Source organism: Notamacropus eugenii, chromosome 5, assembly GCF_028372415.1.
Source record: "Notamacropus eugenii isolate mMacEug1 chromosome 5, mMacEug1.pri_v2, whole genome shotgun sequence".
Lineage (NCBI taxonomy): Eukaryota > Metazoa > Chordata > Mammalia > Diprotodontia > Macropodidae > Notamacropus > Notamacropus eugenii.
In genome coordinates this window covers 196,213,327-196,229,839 of record NC_092876.1, presented here as the reverse complement: position 1 = coordinate 196,229,839, position 16,513 = coordinate 196,213,327, and the positions used below count along the sequence as shown (strand labels likewise).

The 16,513-nt window shown below is 40.3% G+C and overlaps 1 protein-coding gene across 1 annotated transcript; it reads left to right on the top strand.

The window, feature by feature from the left end:
* The first annotated feature begins 1,239 nt into the window (after window positions 1–1,239).
* On the top strand, window positions 1,240–15,194 carry URAD (ureidoimidazoline (2-oxo-4-hydroxy-4-carboxy-5-) decarboxylase). The gene is made up of 2 exons (XM_072611808.1): window positions 1,240–1,521; window positions 12,191–15,194. Exons 1-2 carry the CDS (start codon window positions 1,347–1,349, stop codon window positions 12,532–12,534), a joined length of 519 nt encoding a protein of 172 aa, XP_072467909.1. The 5' UTR covers window positions 1,240–1,346; the 3' UTR covers window positions 12,535–15,194.
* The last annotated feature ends 1,319 nt before the right edge of the window (window positions 15,195–16,513 follow it).

Genomic DNA, 16,513 nt, shown 5'->3' with positions numbered 1-16,513 from the left:
TTTTTGAAATTTCATTGTGAAATGAAATAACAGTGCAGCTGATAAGCTTGATTTTCTTTGTCACTTTTGATGTTACTAAAGAGAAAATTTCAATTGTCTTTTCCAGGTCAAAAGTCGTCTTGTTTCTTTTTTTTCTCTTCCTTTTATTTACATGCCAAAAAAAAATCAGTGGTCTTGGTCTTTAAAGGCTGGCATCAGTACTTTTATATGTAATATTATATAATGTGTTTTGTTAGATATATTTCATATATATGTATGTGTACATGAATATACACACATTAGGGGTGGAAGGCAAAACAAGACCTGTGATTTCATTGGTATAGACAACTGCTGAGAAGGAAATTCCCTCTACAAATTCAGATCTGCAATTGCTGTGCAGCTTAGAGTTTCAGAGAGTTACTTGGAGCACTGAGAAGTTAAATGACTTGCCCAGGGTCACAGAGCCAGTATGTGTCAGAGGTGGAACTTGAACCCAGGTTTTCTGATTCTGAAACCAATTCTCTGATCACTGCTACACTAAACTTCCTCATACATATGTGCTCATGCATGTGCACACACACATACTAAAAGAACTGCTTGAACAACTGATTAAAAAGAGAAATTTTTCTTAAAAAACAAAGAATGATATTTGGATAGTGTAGAAAGTGCTAGTTTCAGAATCAGAAAGACCTGGACTCAAGTCCAGCTTCCAGCAGTACTAGCCTTAGTCAAGTCACTTAACCCTGGGCAAAGGACTTGAACCTTAACTAAGTCTTGCTTCCTTGGAGCACAGGTTGCTTCTTCACAGAAATAGAAATGGATATGGAAATGGATATTAGTATAGATCTATGGATTGTTTCTAGGAGCCCATCGCAGGCAGCTATCAAGAGTAATAGCCTCCATTGGATCATATACCAAGCTCACTTCCATAAATTGCTCTTCTTTGGTTCCTAAGAGAAAAATAATCTATAGTATGATGATGTAAAACTATTAATGGTACCAATGATAGGTATAATTCAAATGCTTTGAATGACAGAGCTCAAAGATTACAAATAGTCTTGTCCTTCTCCTCTCCCTGAGTCCCATCCCAAAGAAGCTCTTATTATGTCAATAGGTTGCCAATGTTTAGCTGCACTTATCTCCTCTGCCTGATTTTGCCTCTCTTGCAGATGTTTGTTCAACAATTACCCAATATTTCCTGTTCACCTTCACCCGAGGGCTTTTAAAACTTTCCAAGCTGGTAGGGCATGCAAACAAGTTTTTACCTGCATATTCAGCAAATAAAACTAGGTTAACTCTGTGAACGACACTCATTCTTTCTCAGGCTCCCTGGTGGGACTTTGCTGTTTCCCTGCAAAAAGTGAGGCATGGATTTTCAGAAGATCAATTCCATGGGTTTTGGGGAGTTTGTTGATGTTTTTGGGAACATTATAGAGAAATGCCCCCTGATAGCTGCAGCCATCTGGTCCCAGCGCCCATTCGCAGACTTAGCTGATTTAGAGAAGCATGTGTTTGACTTTATCGAAGCCCTTCCACAATCAGGTAAGTTTTTATTACACAGTTTGGCTTGAAACATTTTTATCCTTTTTTTAAGTTAAAATGTATTTGTCTTTAAGTTAAATAAATTTCCATGGAGGCTTAGAAATATACAAAGTGTTGCACAGAGTGTGGAGTTACATGTAATTTGTAGTCTGAGGTCAAGTGGCTCTCAGATATTTGAGATAACCATTTACAAGAATAGGGGAGCAACAGCTGCCTTCCCTCTATGACTACATGGGCTAAAGGCTTCTGTCTGGTTCCATCATTGAATTCTAAGGTTAAAGGTCAAGCTCAAGTACTTCATTCCCTCTTCCATACTGGGAAAGTCTTGAGAGCAAGAGAAAAGCTAGCTCAGGGTGAGATTCTCTCAAGAGTCCACAGGAAAAGAACACGAATGATCTTTTCTTTGAGCTGGGCAGTGAGAGAGAGTTAATTTCTATCCACTCTCCTCACTAGAGGGTTAGGTGGAAGGAGATGAAGATTTTACGGAACCTAGTGGAGAACAGATAGGGAAAGTAAGCACACTTCTGAGGGAGGCCAGAGTCCAAGGGACAGAGAGATGACACAGGCACCTGGTTCATGCTGTATATTTCAGGAGCTAAGTCCTTTTCTTGATTCCATCCTTTCTCCATCTTTAAGAAAAGCTGAAATAAATAAAGAGGTGATTGGAAAAAGGGAAAGTCTAACCCTAACAACAGAGGATTCTAAGTGATTATCTCAGGTTAGAGAAGAGTCTTGATTTTTATCACAGGGCAAAGCACATATATACATCAATTATTCCCAACCCTTCATTTTTTGGCAGCTGAGGCTGGCTCTGATAAATTATAACCAATATTAATTTAATGGGACAGCTATGCGGCATAACGGATAGAGCATAGGGCTTGGAATCAGGAAAACTCATCTTCATGAGTTCACATTTGGCCTTGGATACCTACTAGTTATATGATTCTGGGCAAGTCACTTAACCCTATTTGCCTCAGTTTCCTTATCTGTAAAATGAGCTGGAGAACGAAATGGCAAGCCGCTCCAGTATCTTTGCCAATAAAACCTCCAAAATGGTCACAAAGAGTAGAACATGTATGAAAAATGGTTATATTAATTTAATAGAGCTTTAAGGTTTACAGAGTACTTTGCTTATAACCACATTATGAAGGGAATACAAGATAGAGAGTAGGGAGTCAATGATTTCATTAATATGGAGAATTCTGGAAAGAAAATTACCTCAACCAATGGAGACTAGCACCTTTTCTATACCTTTTAGAGTCAAATATTTCTAAATCTTAGTGATCAGCCCTGATCAGAGAGGTTAAGTGATTTTTCCAGGGTCACAAAGTCTTCATATGCCAAAGGTAGGACTTAAACCCAGGTCTTTCTGCCCCCAAAATGAACTCTCTCCTCCTTCGACCATGTGGCTTCTCAGAGGTAAGAGGAATCTGGCTATATAAATCATCCAATTGATAATCAGGGTTGATTTGGCTGATGTAGCTAACTAGATCAGTGTCCTGTTACTGTAACGGTCTGAACCCTATTTGATGTAAAAGGAGGCCCATGTAAAAATACAGCTTTCCGGAAAGACTGTCCTTCAGTCAAGGGTATGTAAATAGCTGTGCCCTCCTGCCAAACCCAGCTCCAAGGTCCAAGAGGGAGATGGTACCAATATCTCTATTTTACAAACAAGGAACTTGTGGCTCAGAGATATTTAGCTGTTTATCTATCACACTCATAAGTGTCAAAGCTGTGTTTTGAACCCAGGTCACCTGACTCCAAGTCCAATGTTCTTTTGCTCGTAGTGGGCTAACTCTGGATTTGGAGTCAGAAAACCTGGGTTCAAGTTCTGTTTCTGCCACTTGCTACCTGTAGGACCACAGGTAAAACATATCACCTCTTTGGGCTTTAGTTTACAGGTCAACCCCCTACTCAATAAAGTGACCTCTGAGATAAAATTGAAAAAGCTGTTTGGCTTTCAAAGCTTTTATAAACTAGCTTCCTCCCCTTGTTCCCGTCTCCCATCTTTCTAGTCTTCTTATACCTAACTGCCTGACATCCAGTGACACTGGCCTTCTGCCTCCATGAAGAGGATGAATTATGTCTCAGCTCTGGGAATTTTCTCTGGCTATCTCCTATGCCTGGAATGCTCTCTCTCCTCCATTCCAACTATTGATCTCTCTGGTTTTCTTCAAGTCCCAACTAAAATCTCTCCTCTCACAGAAAGCTTTCCCCAACTCTTCTTCATTCCAGTGCCTTCCCTCTGTTAATTATCTTCTATTTACATTACATATAGCTTGCCATATATGTATATATATATATATACATTTACATATTGTCTCTTCCATGAGATTGTAAGCTCCTTGAGGGCAGGGACTGTCTTTTGCCTCTTTTAGTATCCCCAGAACTTAGCACAGTGCCTGGCACATAGCAGATATTTACTAAACATTTCTTGAATTAAATCTATAAAATGAAGTGATGGACAAAATTGCTCTAATATGTGTTACAGCTCTAAAACTTTGTATGATTCCTGCTGTCAAGGGGTATTGTGGAACTGGGGCAGGGCTAGGCAAAGAATTAATGTTAGTTCATTCTACAAAGACAAAAATCTAAGTTTGACAGAACCAGAAAATTTCAGAAATCAACTAGTCCAGTGCTGTCAAACCCAAATAGAAACAACCATTCATACCATAAGAATCTCTGCAGGCCTCATATTGACTTAGAAAACTACAGATTAACATTATGTTCCATTGTATTTTAAAATTTTTGTTAATTATTTCCTAATAACCATATGTTTAACACATCTGATCTGGTTCAAATCCTTCATTTGACAGATGGAGAAACTGAGGGTCCTGAGAAGTAAGAAAGACTTACTGAGGTCACATGGCAAATTAACAGAAAAAGCAGTACTAAAACCAAGGACTCCCAATTCTCATTCCAGTAATCTTTCCACTGTATCATTTTGTCTTTCTTTGCCATGGTCTAATGGAAAGAACAATGACCTCAAAGTCAGGATAACTGGGTTCTAATTCTAGTCCTTATGTAATAACTTGCATTTATTTAATACTTAAAAACAAGCTCATTGATATCTTTTGTTTTTATCATCTTTATTTCCAAATATATCCCACCTTTCTCCTAATCAGAGAGTAATACCTTTGAAAAAAGAATAAAAAAATAAATAAACAAAATGCAAAGAATTTAGCAAAATCAACTGCTACAGTAGTGCCAACAGAGACTGACAGAGAGATAAGGATGTCCTTCATCTATAATCCACTACTTCTTCGAAGAAGGGTTGGTGATCATTATAATAATGCAGCATTCCGTTTCATTTTTATTCTTACAATTTCCAATGGAGTCATTGTGTATATTGTTTTTTGTCTAGTTCTGCTTATTTCACTTTGTATCAGTTCATGTGAGCCTTCTCAGGCTTCTCTGTATTCTTAATTGCATTGTTTCTTTGGCTGTATTAATATCCCACTATATTCATAGCTCAAAATATTTTTTAGCCATTCCCCACTCTGTGGACATCTCCTTTATTTCCAGTTCTTTGTTCTTAAAAGAAGAGCTGTGTTGTGTGTGTATATATGCATTTATACACATACATATATGTATACATACATGCATACACACTTGTATGCATGTAAGTTTACATATACATATTTGCATCAGTCTTTCACTTCTTTGTGGTATATACCTATCAGTGGGCAAAGGATCTGGATATTTTAGCCACTTTCTTAGTATAATTCAAATTGCTTTCTGGCATGATTAAATTCACAATTCCACCAACATCATGCTAGTGTGTGTGTGTTTTTGCAACCCTTCTACCATAGACCATTCCCCTCTTGTCAGTTTTGCCAGTTTGCAGAGTATGGAGTGAAACTTCAGAGTAGTTTTGATTTGTATTCTTTTATTACAATATCAAACAATACAAAGGAGTCTCAACCCTGGTAAAGTTGAGGATTTATTCATTCTTTCAATGAAAATTTAGTGAGCACTGATTGTATATGGTGCCATTTTAGAAGCCGAGGTGAAGCAAAGATTGGGATCATCAAATTATGAAATTGAGACCTAAAAGTAACTTTATGGAACATCTGTTCCAAACTCTTCTTTTATCAGAAGGGAACAGCCTTTGTCTTCAATGAATTTACAATCCTGTGGTGGAAAATAAGATATGTACACCAATTACTCTAATAAGATGGGATGTGAGAAGTGCCCTTAGAGTAATGCCAATAAAGTGCCATAGGAATTCAAGGGAGGAGGGAAGCTCCTGGTTGGGTGATCAAAGAAGACTGGGACTTAAAAGGTACATAGAGTTCTGAGAGTGGGGGAGGGGATTTCAGACACAACTGACAAAGGCCAAGGCATTTTCAGGCAGTAATGAGTTCCCAGTTTAGCCAGAACCTAGAGAACCTTGAATGTCAGGCTAAGAAATTTGAATTGATTTTGACAGACAATAATTATCTTTGAGATTGGGGGAAGGGATAATCAGAATGCATGAGGTCTTGAGGTGGGGGAGGGGAAAGAAGGGGAGAAAATTTAGAACTCAAAATCTTGTGGAGGTGTGTTGAAAACTAAAAATAAATGAATAAGAAAAAATCGAAATGGAAAGAGAGAATTCAAGATTATTGTGGATTTTAAGATTACATCTAATTATTCAAATCTTATTTTATTTGCATAATTTCAGGAGGGAGAAAAAAGGGGAAAAAGAAAGTTACATGAACACTTTATTATATATTTAAAAGGAATAGAAAGTTATACGTAAAAGATTTAGAGTTTCATGTGCAATCATCTTTTTTTCTGTTCTACTTTGTTCAGGAAATTCTTGCAAAATAAATAAAAATTTAAAAATAAAAAATAAATATCTTTGTTTGGAATTTTCATAAAAATTTATTCTATAATAACTAATGCTGTCTCTGTGTGAATATGTCCACACCAAGTATATGTGCATACCTAAATGTATATAAACAGGCACATAAACATATATCTCACCAGAGCAACTTTAAATACATGAATTTTTCATGAATTTGATTGAAAAGCCCTAGAAAACAGGGAAGGAAAAAACCCTCCATAATTGTTTGACTGGAAACCTGAGGTGAAGGCTAAAAATTCAGATCTTAAGGGAGATCAAAAGACTGAGCAAATTTGGTCAAGCTATATTGAGTACTAGCCAGTAGGTGGCAGGCTAGGATCAGTATTGGTCTCTGGCCTGGTTAGTGGCTTCACCACAAATTCTTTAAATACCTAAGCTCAGAACCTAACTGGTCCATAACTTGACATCAGCAAAAACAACTAGGATTTAGGTGTCACTTACTATGTACTAAGTGCTGTGCTAATAAAAGCACAGCTTACAATCTCATGGAGAAGACAACATGTAAACATGTATCTATATCTATATATCTATATCTATCTATCTATATGGCAAGCTATATGTGGTGTAAATAGAAGATAATTAACAGAGGGAAGGCACTGGAATGAAGAACGGTTGGGGAAAGCTTTCTGTGAGAGGAGAGATTTTAGTTGGGACTTGAAGAAAACCAGGGAGATAGGACTAAATAAATGTGCAAAGCATTTTAGTAACTTTATCTTTTTTGATACATGAAGTAAGGCTGTGAGCTAGGCAATTCAAATATTATTGTCTTCATTTTATTTATGGAAACACACACACACACACACACACACACACACAGATGAACAAGTACCAGTACCTGCCTTCGATGAGCTTGTAGCAATCCAAAGAGTTATATAATAAGTTTGAGGAGAGTCAGATTACATTTGTCTGGCAGAAGATCAGAGAAGGCTTCCTGGAGAAGAGAATCCAGATGAGGGTAACTAGAACAATGAAGGGTTTGGAGATAGCATGATAAAATAAAAATAGTTTTAAACTTGACTCAGAAAGTCCTGGGTTTAAATCCTACCTCAGGAGTCTATTAATTATATGACCCTAGGTAAGTCATTTACCCTGTCTGGGAATCAGTTTCCTCATCTGGAAAATGAAGTGATTAGACAGGACGACCTCCAAGGTCTCTTCCAGCTCTGGATCTATGACTCCATGATGTAAGGATTGGTGGAAAGAAGCAACTATGCTAAGCCTGGAGAAGAGAAAAATTTGGAGGGGAAACATATGTGTGTGTGTGTGTGTATGATAGCCAATTTCAAGTGTTTGAAAAGGTGTCAGATGGAAGATGGCTCCAGAGGGCAGAAACAAGGAGAAAGAGTCTTATAGAACTTGCAAAGGCCCCCATCTTAGGCATGATAATAGGGGAAACTTCCTAACAATTACAGGTGTCCAAAAGTGGAATAGACTGTCTCAAGAGCTGGTGGGTTTTCCCTTCTTGGAGGTCTTTAAGCAGAAACTGGATGACTATTAGTTGAAAGCTATCCTAAGGATTCCTTTCACGTATGAATTGGACTAGATGTCCACTTGAAGTGTCTTCCAGTTCTAAATTCTGTGATTTTGTGAAGAAAATGACATTTAAGCTAGGCCTGGAAGGATAGGTAGGAATTTGATAGGTGGAAATGAAGATAGAATCAGTACATTCCAAAAGAGAAAGGAGGGAATGAATAAAGGAAGAGAGGCCAAGATGCTCTAGGCAAGGAGTTAAAACCCTGCGTCACACCAACTTTCCCAAAGCCCATTTTTAGTTCTCTTTCTTGTACCTATTTGGATTTATTGCCTCTTCCTCTTTAGCATTGCCATTAGGATTCAGGGCTTTCTAGGACTTGAGGGTGAGATGGGATAATGGTGAAGTGTCTGAGGCAGCTGATGGAGATTTAGACATTTACAGAAATAAGGATGTATTCTTAGGTCATTTTGGAGGAATGTCTTGCTTCATTAGTATCTGCAAAATAGTTCCAGATATAAAGGAAAGTCTTCGGTAGGATGGGAGGGTGCCTGTGCCAGATTTAGAAGAAGACATTAACAAGAGATATATAAGAAGTAGGTATGAATGAGTTTAGATCTGCATCTTTGGAAGGAGTACCCACCTAATGAAACTTCCTATCCATGTAATAAGCATAGCAAAATGATTCATGGGAGATGCTAGGTCTGTCTTCTCCTCAAGGAGCTGGAGTTGAACTAGTATATGCCTGACACAATTTTCTCATGGGCCCCATATATATTGCTAGTGTTCTTTTTTATTCCACTCCCATCCCTCACTCCTACTCTTTTCATCTGTGCCCTTCCCATCTTTTTTTCTTAGTCATAAGAGTAATTCTATAGTTCCTATCTTTCACATCTCCTTCACTACTGCCTTCTTATTTGAAACATTCTTTTCCTTCCTTCCTTTTTCCTTCCTTCCTCCTTCTCTCCTTCCCTCCCTTTCCTCCTTCCCCTCCCTCTTTCTTCTTCTTCTTCTTCTTCTTCTTCTTCTTCTTCTTCTTCTTCTTCTTCTTCTTTCCCCCCTTATCTTACTCCTCTCTCACTGCTCTGTGATAGCTCCCTTTTTCTCTTGGCATCTTCTTTGCTTTCCCTTCAGTAATTTCCCTTGCTACTGTCCTGCTTAGTCCTTACATGAATCCTCTCTTTTCTTCAAGCAACTTATAGAGATTATGGTTTCCTAGCTCTGATAATAACTGTATATGACCTTGGGCAAGACATTCCCTGTGGACCTCAGTTTTCCCCATCTATAAAATAAAGGAATTGAGTGAAATAATCTCTGAGGTCCCCTTTCAACCTTAATTCAGTGATTCTATGATCTTCTGACTGAGTGGATCTAAATTCTAGTCTCACTTCTGCCAATAACTTGGGAAACAGAGTACAGGGGGAAGAGCATTGATTTTGGAGTTAAAGGACCTGTGTTTAAATCCCTGGTCTCAATTTCCCCATATGTAAAATGAAGTTATGCTAAATAATTTCTAAACACTCTTTAAATTCTAGTATTCTGTGATTTAGCAACATTACTTCTCAAGACCTCTTTAGCCCCTGGGAACTGAGTAACAGGTGACGTTCCCTTACCCACTCCAGCCTCCAGGCATTGCTGCTGCCAGATGTTTGGCAGCAAGACAGGCTAAAGCAGTGACTGCCATCTGTTTGGGTCTGTGACAGCCAAATGGAGCTAGGGAATGAAAGTGGAGTTAAGCACCAAAAGAAAGGGTTTAAAAGGATACACATACATATCCTTTCATACATGCATATGCCTGCGTGTGTTCGTATGTATCAGATGAACACATTTTCAGCCCTTGATAAATATTAACAGGAAGATATGTTAACTAGTACAAGAGCAGATCAAAAAAAGAAAGGAAGTATATGGAGGGATGGAGGAAGCAAAACCAAAGTAGAATTTGAGAAAAAGGGAAGTGGACCCCAAAATATGGGAATTTCCACCACTGACACTCTCAGAGACCAATGAATTAATCTGACACTTGAAGGGGCAAGAAATAAGAAGGGAAGGGGAAGAAAGGAAGGACATTTATTCTGTTCGGTCATTGTATTCTGCCTTGATACAGAGAGAGGAAAGTGGGGCTCATCAAGAATCCTATTATCTAGAGGTAACTATGACTAGAGTCCTTCTAAAAGAGGCTATTTCAAAAACTTTTTGAGTTTTCTATTTCTTGCCTTTTCAGTGGGTGAAGGGGCAGCTGGAAGGAAGGAGATAATTTGAAACTGAAAATAAAAATAAAGTTATAAAAAAAAAAAAGCTCCTGAACCTTTTTGAGGCCAAATTCCTCCCATCACACCAAAGTATGCTCAATCATCCACCAGGGTAAGCTAGATTCAGAAAGGGCTGGTTCTTCCATTGGGCAGCAGTCCTGCATCACCACTGAGTGCTCAGTTTAGATCTAGCTCAAGTACAGCAAAGTCTGGTTCCAATAAACCCAGGACTTCACACAGTGGTTGATGGCTGGTGCTATCTATACTTTTTGAATTTCCACTTTGTGACAGACAGGACAGAGAACACCAAATGATGAGGACAAACCTTTTATTTAAACAGGTTTATCCTGCTTTCTTAGTAACATACTCTTGATCAGGTTGTCTATAAGCAGTGGAAGGAATAGGGATAGGAAAGACAGCCAGTCATCTAAAAGGAAACACGTGGGAGAAAGTATTTACTATTAAGTGTTACAAATATACATATTTTAATGCCCCCAAATTCAGCTTTCCCTGGCAGGTAGCTATTTATTTTATGTTCTCTGGAGTCACAAGGGAATTTCAGAACTTGGGGAAATGAGGTGTGTGCAATTTTCAAATCCTGCCTGAATAAAATCAGTCTGTAAACAAAAGTTTGCAAATAGAACCTTATTTTTAAATGCACAGATGAAGCCATCTATTTAAAGAGATCCTATGGCTGCTTCTTTTAAGTGAATAAATAAAACTCTTGCAATCACTCCAAATTTTCTCTTGGTTAAACTATTCTGTTCCCCCTCCTCCCCATCCCGGTTGCATAAATAAGGCAGTCAGTATTAACAACAACGAGGGAGTTGTTAATGAGCTTTCGCCTCAAGAGTTCCTCATTTTTTTTTCCACCTCCTTCTCTACAGATTTTTAATTTGAGATCAGAGAAAAGGCCAGGGCTTTTGTGCTGCTGTTCTAGCTGAAGGACAAACCAGGTTCCCTAAAATTAAAGAAGATAAGGAAATAAATTGAACTGTCTTGTTCTCTGTTCTGTCGGTACATTATGTCCTAACATAACAACCTAAGCCTACTTTCCTACATTCTTACATTCTTTTTCAAGAAGGTGCAAACTGTGTTACAGTCACCAAAAGACCAGTTGTCTCGCGGCAAACACGAAAAATTCCTGCGATTTCACTTCTATAGATTCTAACCTTTAAAAAGTACGGGGGCAATTTGCTCCCAGTGAAACTTGAGTCTGGGGTATCTTTGGAAGGGGCAGGCATGGCCAAGGGACTAGGGCGCAGTTCTTCTGGGAGGAGGGAAACCGGCCTTAGTTCAAAGGGCCAGAGAATTAAAGCTGGAAATAGGTGTCGTTGCAGTTAATCATCTGCATTGCCCTTTGGCTGTCTGATTCTAGAAACAGAGAACTGCCCCTTGGGATCACAGGTTCCTGGGGTGTTTATTTGCTGAGGGGAATAGAGGCCCAGTGTTTGATCAGATACGTTAAAATGGTACGTCGACATCAGACTTTATTCTGGGCCCTGTTCCTCTTGGAACAGTTAAATTCAATCTGATTCTGGAGAACGGACTTTTCTGTTCCGAGATCAAAGCTCCCAACCCCGCCACCTTGGTCCCCAACCTACCCCCATCACCCCCTATGAAGCGGCTTTGAAAAGGTCTAACTTCTTATCTAGTCTCTGCTCCGAGGCAAGTCATAAATTCCGGGTCCTCTCTCCCAGGCTGTTCCGCCTGAAGGTCTCTGGGGACTCTAGCAGAGCCCGGCCCCCGCCGCCCCCCCCCCCCAACCCTCGTGCCTTATAGCAGACTCCCCCCTCCCCCTGGAGCGAACTGAAACCACTGGAGCAAGGAAGGAGAGATCTGGGACATTTTAAGAGATAGGCGCATCCGTTACCGAAAGTGTTCCCTCTTCGCAATTCCAGAACACCCCCTCTATTCAGCCACTTCTCTCGCCACCCTTCCCCCCTTCCCTTCCTTCCCTCCAGCCCCAGTCAACTTTCTCCTGATCGATGCCCCGGGGGATCAGATTAAAGTCAGCCTGGGGCGGTGTGTGCGTGTGTGTGGGGGTGTTCTGGCAGGCTGGCGGCGCTGCTGACTGCGGGCCTATGTGTCTTTCAGGGAAAGAAGGGATCCTAAGGTGCCACCCAGATTTAGCGGGCCGGGAGCTGCAGCTGGGAACGCTGACCCCAGAGTCCCAGAGAGAGCAGAGGAACGCGGGCCTGAGAGACTTGGACCGGGAAGAAAGACGCCAGATGGACCAGCTCAACTGCGAGTACAAGAAGCTCTTTGGCTTCCCCTTCGTGATCGCGGCGCGGCTCAGCGACAAGGCCACCATGATGAGGGAACTGGCGCGCCGACTGCGCAACCAGCCCTCCCAGGAGCTGTGCGCAGCCCTGGACGAGGTGCGCAAGATCTGCCACCTCCGCCTGGAGGACATCCTCCGGTCCCCGATGGACCCGTAGAACTGTACAACTCTAGTGAGGCTGGAGTAGGAGGGGGGAAAGGGGGGGGGCGGTGACAGTGGGAGGCGGGCAATGGAGGAGCCAGACTTCAAGTTAGAAAATAACAGCCTTCATCATCTTCTGATGATGAAGAGCGTGCCTTGCCCAGGTGCCCATCCAAAACCAGTCTTCGAACTCACAGGTGATGGAAGTGTGCGCAAGCATGAATTGAATTGGGTAATCGAGGCAACCAACCAGACACGTCCAGCTCTCCAGTTCAGTGGGTCATAGTAGCTTGAAATTTGATTGAGCTTTGCACGGAATTAGCCAGTTTATTAATAAAAAGAGGAGACAAGAAGCAGCATGATTGCTGGCCTCATGGTCAAGAAGACCTCATTTGAAGTCTCATATACCTCTATCTAATCTACATCGCCGACTGTGTGACCCTGGGCAAGTCACCTAACCTCTCCATAAGACTATACATCGTGAAGTAATCACTGATCTGCATTGATAGACATTTCTTTCACTGGGAGTTCTCTACATTAATGAAATTAAAAGGCAGGACAAGTTTTTTTAAAATACCAGAAATAGCTATATAGTTCCTGTAATAAACATCACTTTCCGTAAGAAAAACTATGCAAGGAAGGCGGTAGACATTTGCTATTTTTTTAAAAACAGGAGCAAACTGAGGGTCAGTGAGTTTGAGTCACACAGTTAGGTGGGGGGGCGGGGGGACAAGGCGGATGAAGTCTCAATTCCCCTTCACTTTGAGCTTGTTGACACAAGACCCCGTGAATTCTTAAGCTCTTACTTCACTTCGTGTTTTCCAACCTGCTCTCAATAACCCTGGAGCAAAAGTGAGGCTTGAAGGGGAGCAGGGGGGCGTGTCTTTTTTTCACACCCTTGTTCATTTGTTTTCTCTTTTCTTCTCAGACTTGTAATACACTAGGTGTTTGCATTTGAGGGAAAATATTGCTCTCCCCTTAGGCATCCAACGACACCTGCTTTAACAGAAAATGACTTGTTCATGGAGAGTAAAGGAACGCTTAGAGTGGCTATTTTAAAGGATGGAGGTGAGAGAGAACTGGGTTAGAAGAAATAGCTCCCCTGAAGACTTGGTGGAGTGAACTCCTGGGAGAACTACAAAAAACCTTTGGGCTTAGTAACTTTAGAGAGGCTTCTCTTCAAGAATAGCTGCTAGTTTCAAGAGCTTGATGGATCTTGGATATCTCAGTTGCGTGGTTTCTGCATGTGCGAATAAGGAACTCAGCCGCTCCTAAGATATTGTTCCAGAGTAGAGTAACACAGGACTGGCTACTCAGCCACACGATTGAACCTTTCCTCTGCTGTGCTCTAAAACACCAAATGAAATCAATCATTCAATGATTTTTATTGACTTTTCTCTACAAAATAGTGAGCTGGGCTTTGATGGTATATATTTTTTAAATCTGCCGGAAGTCACAAAGCTAAGATCTTCAAGGATCTTGCAATTTAAATAATACAAAGAAATGGTTCTCCAGAAAAGTATTTATTGGCAGATCAAGTGACTCTCCAGCAGCCCCTAAATTAACCATTTTTCAGACACTGATTGCAATCTGGAAATTTGCTGACCCTAAACTAGAATAAAAAGGAAACTCATCGAACATTATGAACAACTAATTGTTACCCACTAGGTGTTTTATTCTTTCTGTTCTTCAATCAGTCACTGACTGTATTTATTAAGTACGATTAGTTGGCTAGCACTGTGCTAATGTAGCTTGGCAAAGACAATGTTTGGGAGAGGGGGGTGTTGGCATTGAGGAAGGACAAACTCCAATATGGCCAATGTGGCTGACATTCATGCCTGGGCTGAGTCTTGTTAGAAAAGGACCCAAAACCTGAAGAAAGGCAAGGCAAGGCAGAGTTTACTTCAACCATAGACCTAGAAGGCGAAAGACATTTAATGGTCACAAAATCTTTGGAAATTTTAACCTATCTTTCAACTACTGCCCAAATATCAGTATCCCATAACTCACATTTGTTTCTGATCTAATTGGTTGGTTCCTAATTGGGGAATTTGATTTTACTTGATTAAGCATATTTTTACAAGGGTTTTTATTTTCTTTTTTCAATCCTGGGGAGGAGGAGTTGAGAGTGAGAGAAAATCGATTTTTGTTAGTTGGAAAAAATAAAATTATGTCATTTAATCTTCAAAACCCTGTGAGAAAGTGAGGTCAACTAGGGTCAGCTAGGGCTATAGCTTAAATCCAAGAAAACTCAGTTCAGTACTCTTTCTACAATATCATACTTGTAGACAGGTGAGTTGGAAGGTTGTCTTCCTTTCCAAACTCTCTGCAGATTGGCTCAGCTATGATTCCAAGATATGGATCCATGTGGATGACTTTCCAAATTTACTGGAGTCCCATCTTAGAGCTATAGGACAAGACAGTGAGACTAGTTAGCTCCAGCCATATCATGTGTGGACCTGAGCTTCAGAGGGATGGACATTCCTGAGGCTAGGGCTTTAGAGGGACTTTCTACAAGACAACCTGACAGGTGAACAGCTGCCTTCAAAGCCTGAAGGGAATTCAATTGACCCGTTTTAAATTTGTGAGTTTGAAAACCATTGCTGCATGTTGTATAAGGAAGTTGATTCATGTCAAATAATATTATTTGAAAATCTAACCACTATATGGAAAGTTTTCTATTTTCCTTTTTTTTTTTTTTTTTTTAGTTTTCAAAATAAGATGCAAATGACCGGATTCAAGCCAAAACTTCTGCATCCCTTCCCTTTTCCTTTTGAAAACATGGCTATAGAACAGATCTGGATCTCTCAGAGCGCCGACCGTGGCGCTCTGAAAAATGTTTTCAATGACATTTCATGAGTTCAAAGCCCATTCAAAGAAAATTGTTTATCCTTGTTGACCCCCCACGTTCCCAGTAGAACAGACACTGAATCCATTCCTCTCGAAGGAACTAAGACGCGGGAGATAATAATGCCTACCCTTGTCCCAGGGATTCAAATCTTCTCTTCCTGGAAGTTATCCAGCTGGGAAGTAACCCGGACAGAGCGAAGCCAGGTGAGGTAGTCCGCCAGAGTATGCACTTAAACCCTATTCCTGGGTGTCACTCTCCTGGTTGCAAGACAACGATTTAGGCTTAAAGAATCCCAGGGAAGATTGTCGGTGAAAAGCTTAGAAACTAGACAGATTATCTCATCACCTTACTTCCCCATCCCTCCCTCCGCGGAACCCCGCTCTGACTCTTAGACGAAATTGAGACTATTTCTCTCTTGTTCTTGCTGGAGGTACCAAACGCTGAAAATAGTCTCTGATGACTAACGTCATATTCCTATAAAACACGTTCTTACTGAGATCCCAAAGGCCCCCTGGTACAGTCCCATCATTTGTGTTCTGCTCATGTCTATTTTTATGATACTGTCCCTTATCTCTGTTTTTGTGTATGTAGTATATACAAGGACTGGCATACCACACACTAAATAAATGAAAATCAATTAAGCAAAACAATCCAGAGAGTAACAACAGCCATTGCAATGTCTTTATCTCTGTCACCTAGCCTAGCTAAGAGAATCTTAGCTGAGCACATGGGACTATAATTATTTGATTCATGCCCATATCATTAAAAATAATTTATAGGAGAATCATTTGGGGGGAGTGATAATGTGTGGGACTTTAGCAGTAGGGAGTGGAGGAGAAGAGCTGGTTTTATTTTTCCTTTCCATTTTGCTACCTGGCAAAGCCCTCTCTCTCACCATAAACCTGGACCTCCTGGTGCTCTAACCTCAAGAAGGATCAGAACTGATCAAGACAGAGATTGATGAAGGTTCACAGTTGCTCAGAAATCAAACTGAATAAAAAGAGATGGTATGGCTAGATAATCCTTAAGGACCCGTCTAGGTCTAGGTCATATGACTTTATGATCCTAATCAGTGTACTAAAGAGACCAAGTAAAGGAAACTCAGAATAGGAAAAAAAAAAATGTCTATTTGGGGATTTCAAAA

Coding starts and splice junctions, on each gene's coding strand:
- URAD (XM_072611808.1), top strand. CDS start 1,347: ATGGATTTTCAGAAGATCAATTCCATGGGTTTTGGGGAGTTTGTTGAT. Junction 1,522..12,190: donor CGAAGCCCTTCCACAATCAG/GTAAGTTTTTAT, acceptor TGTGTCTTTCAG/GGAAAGAAGGGATCCTAAGG.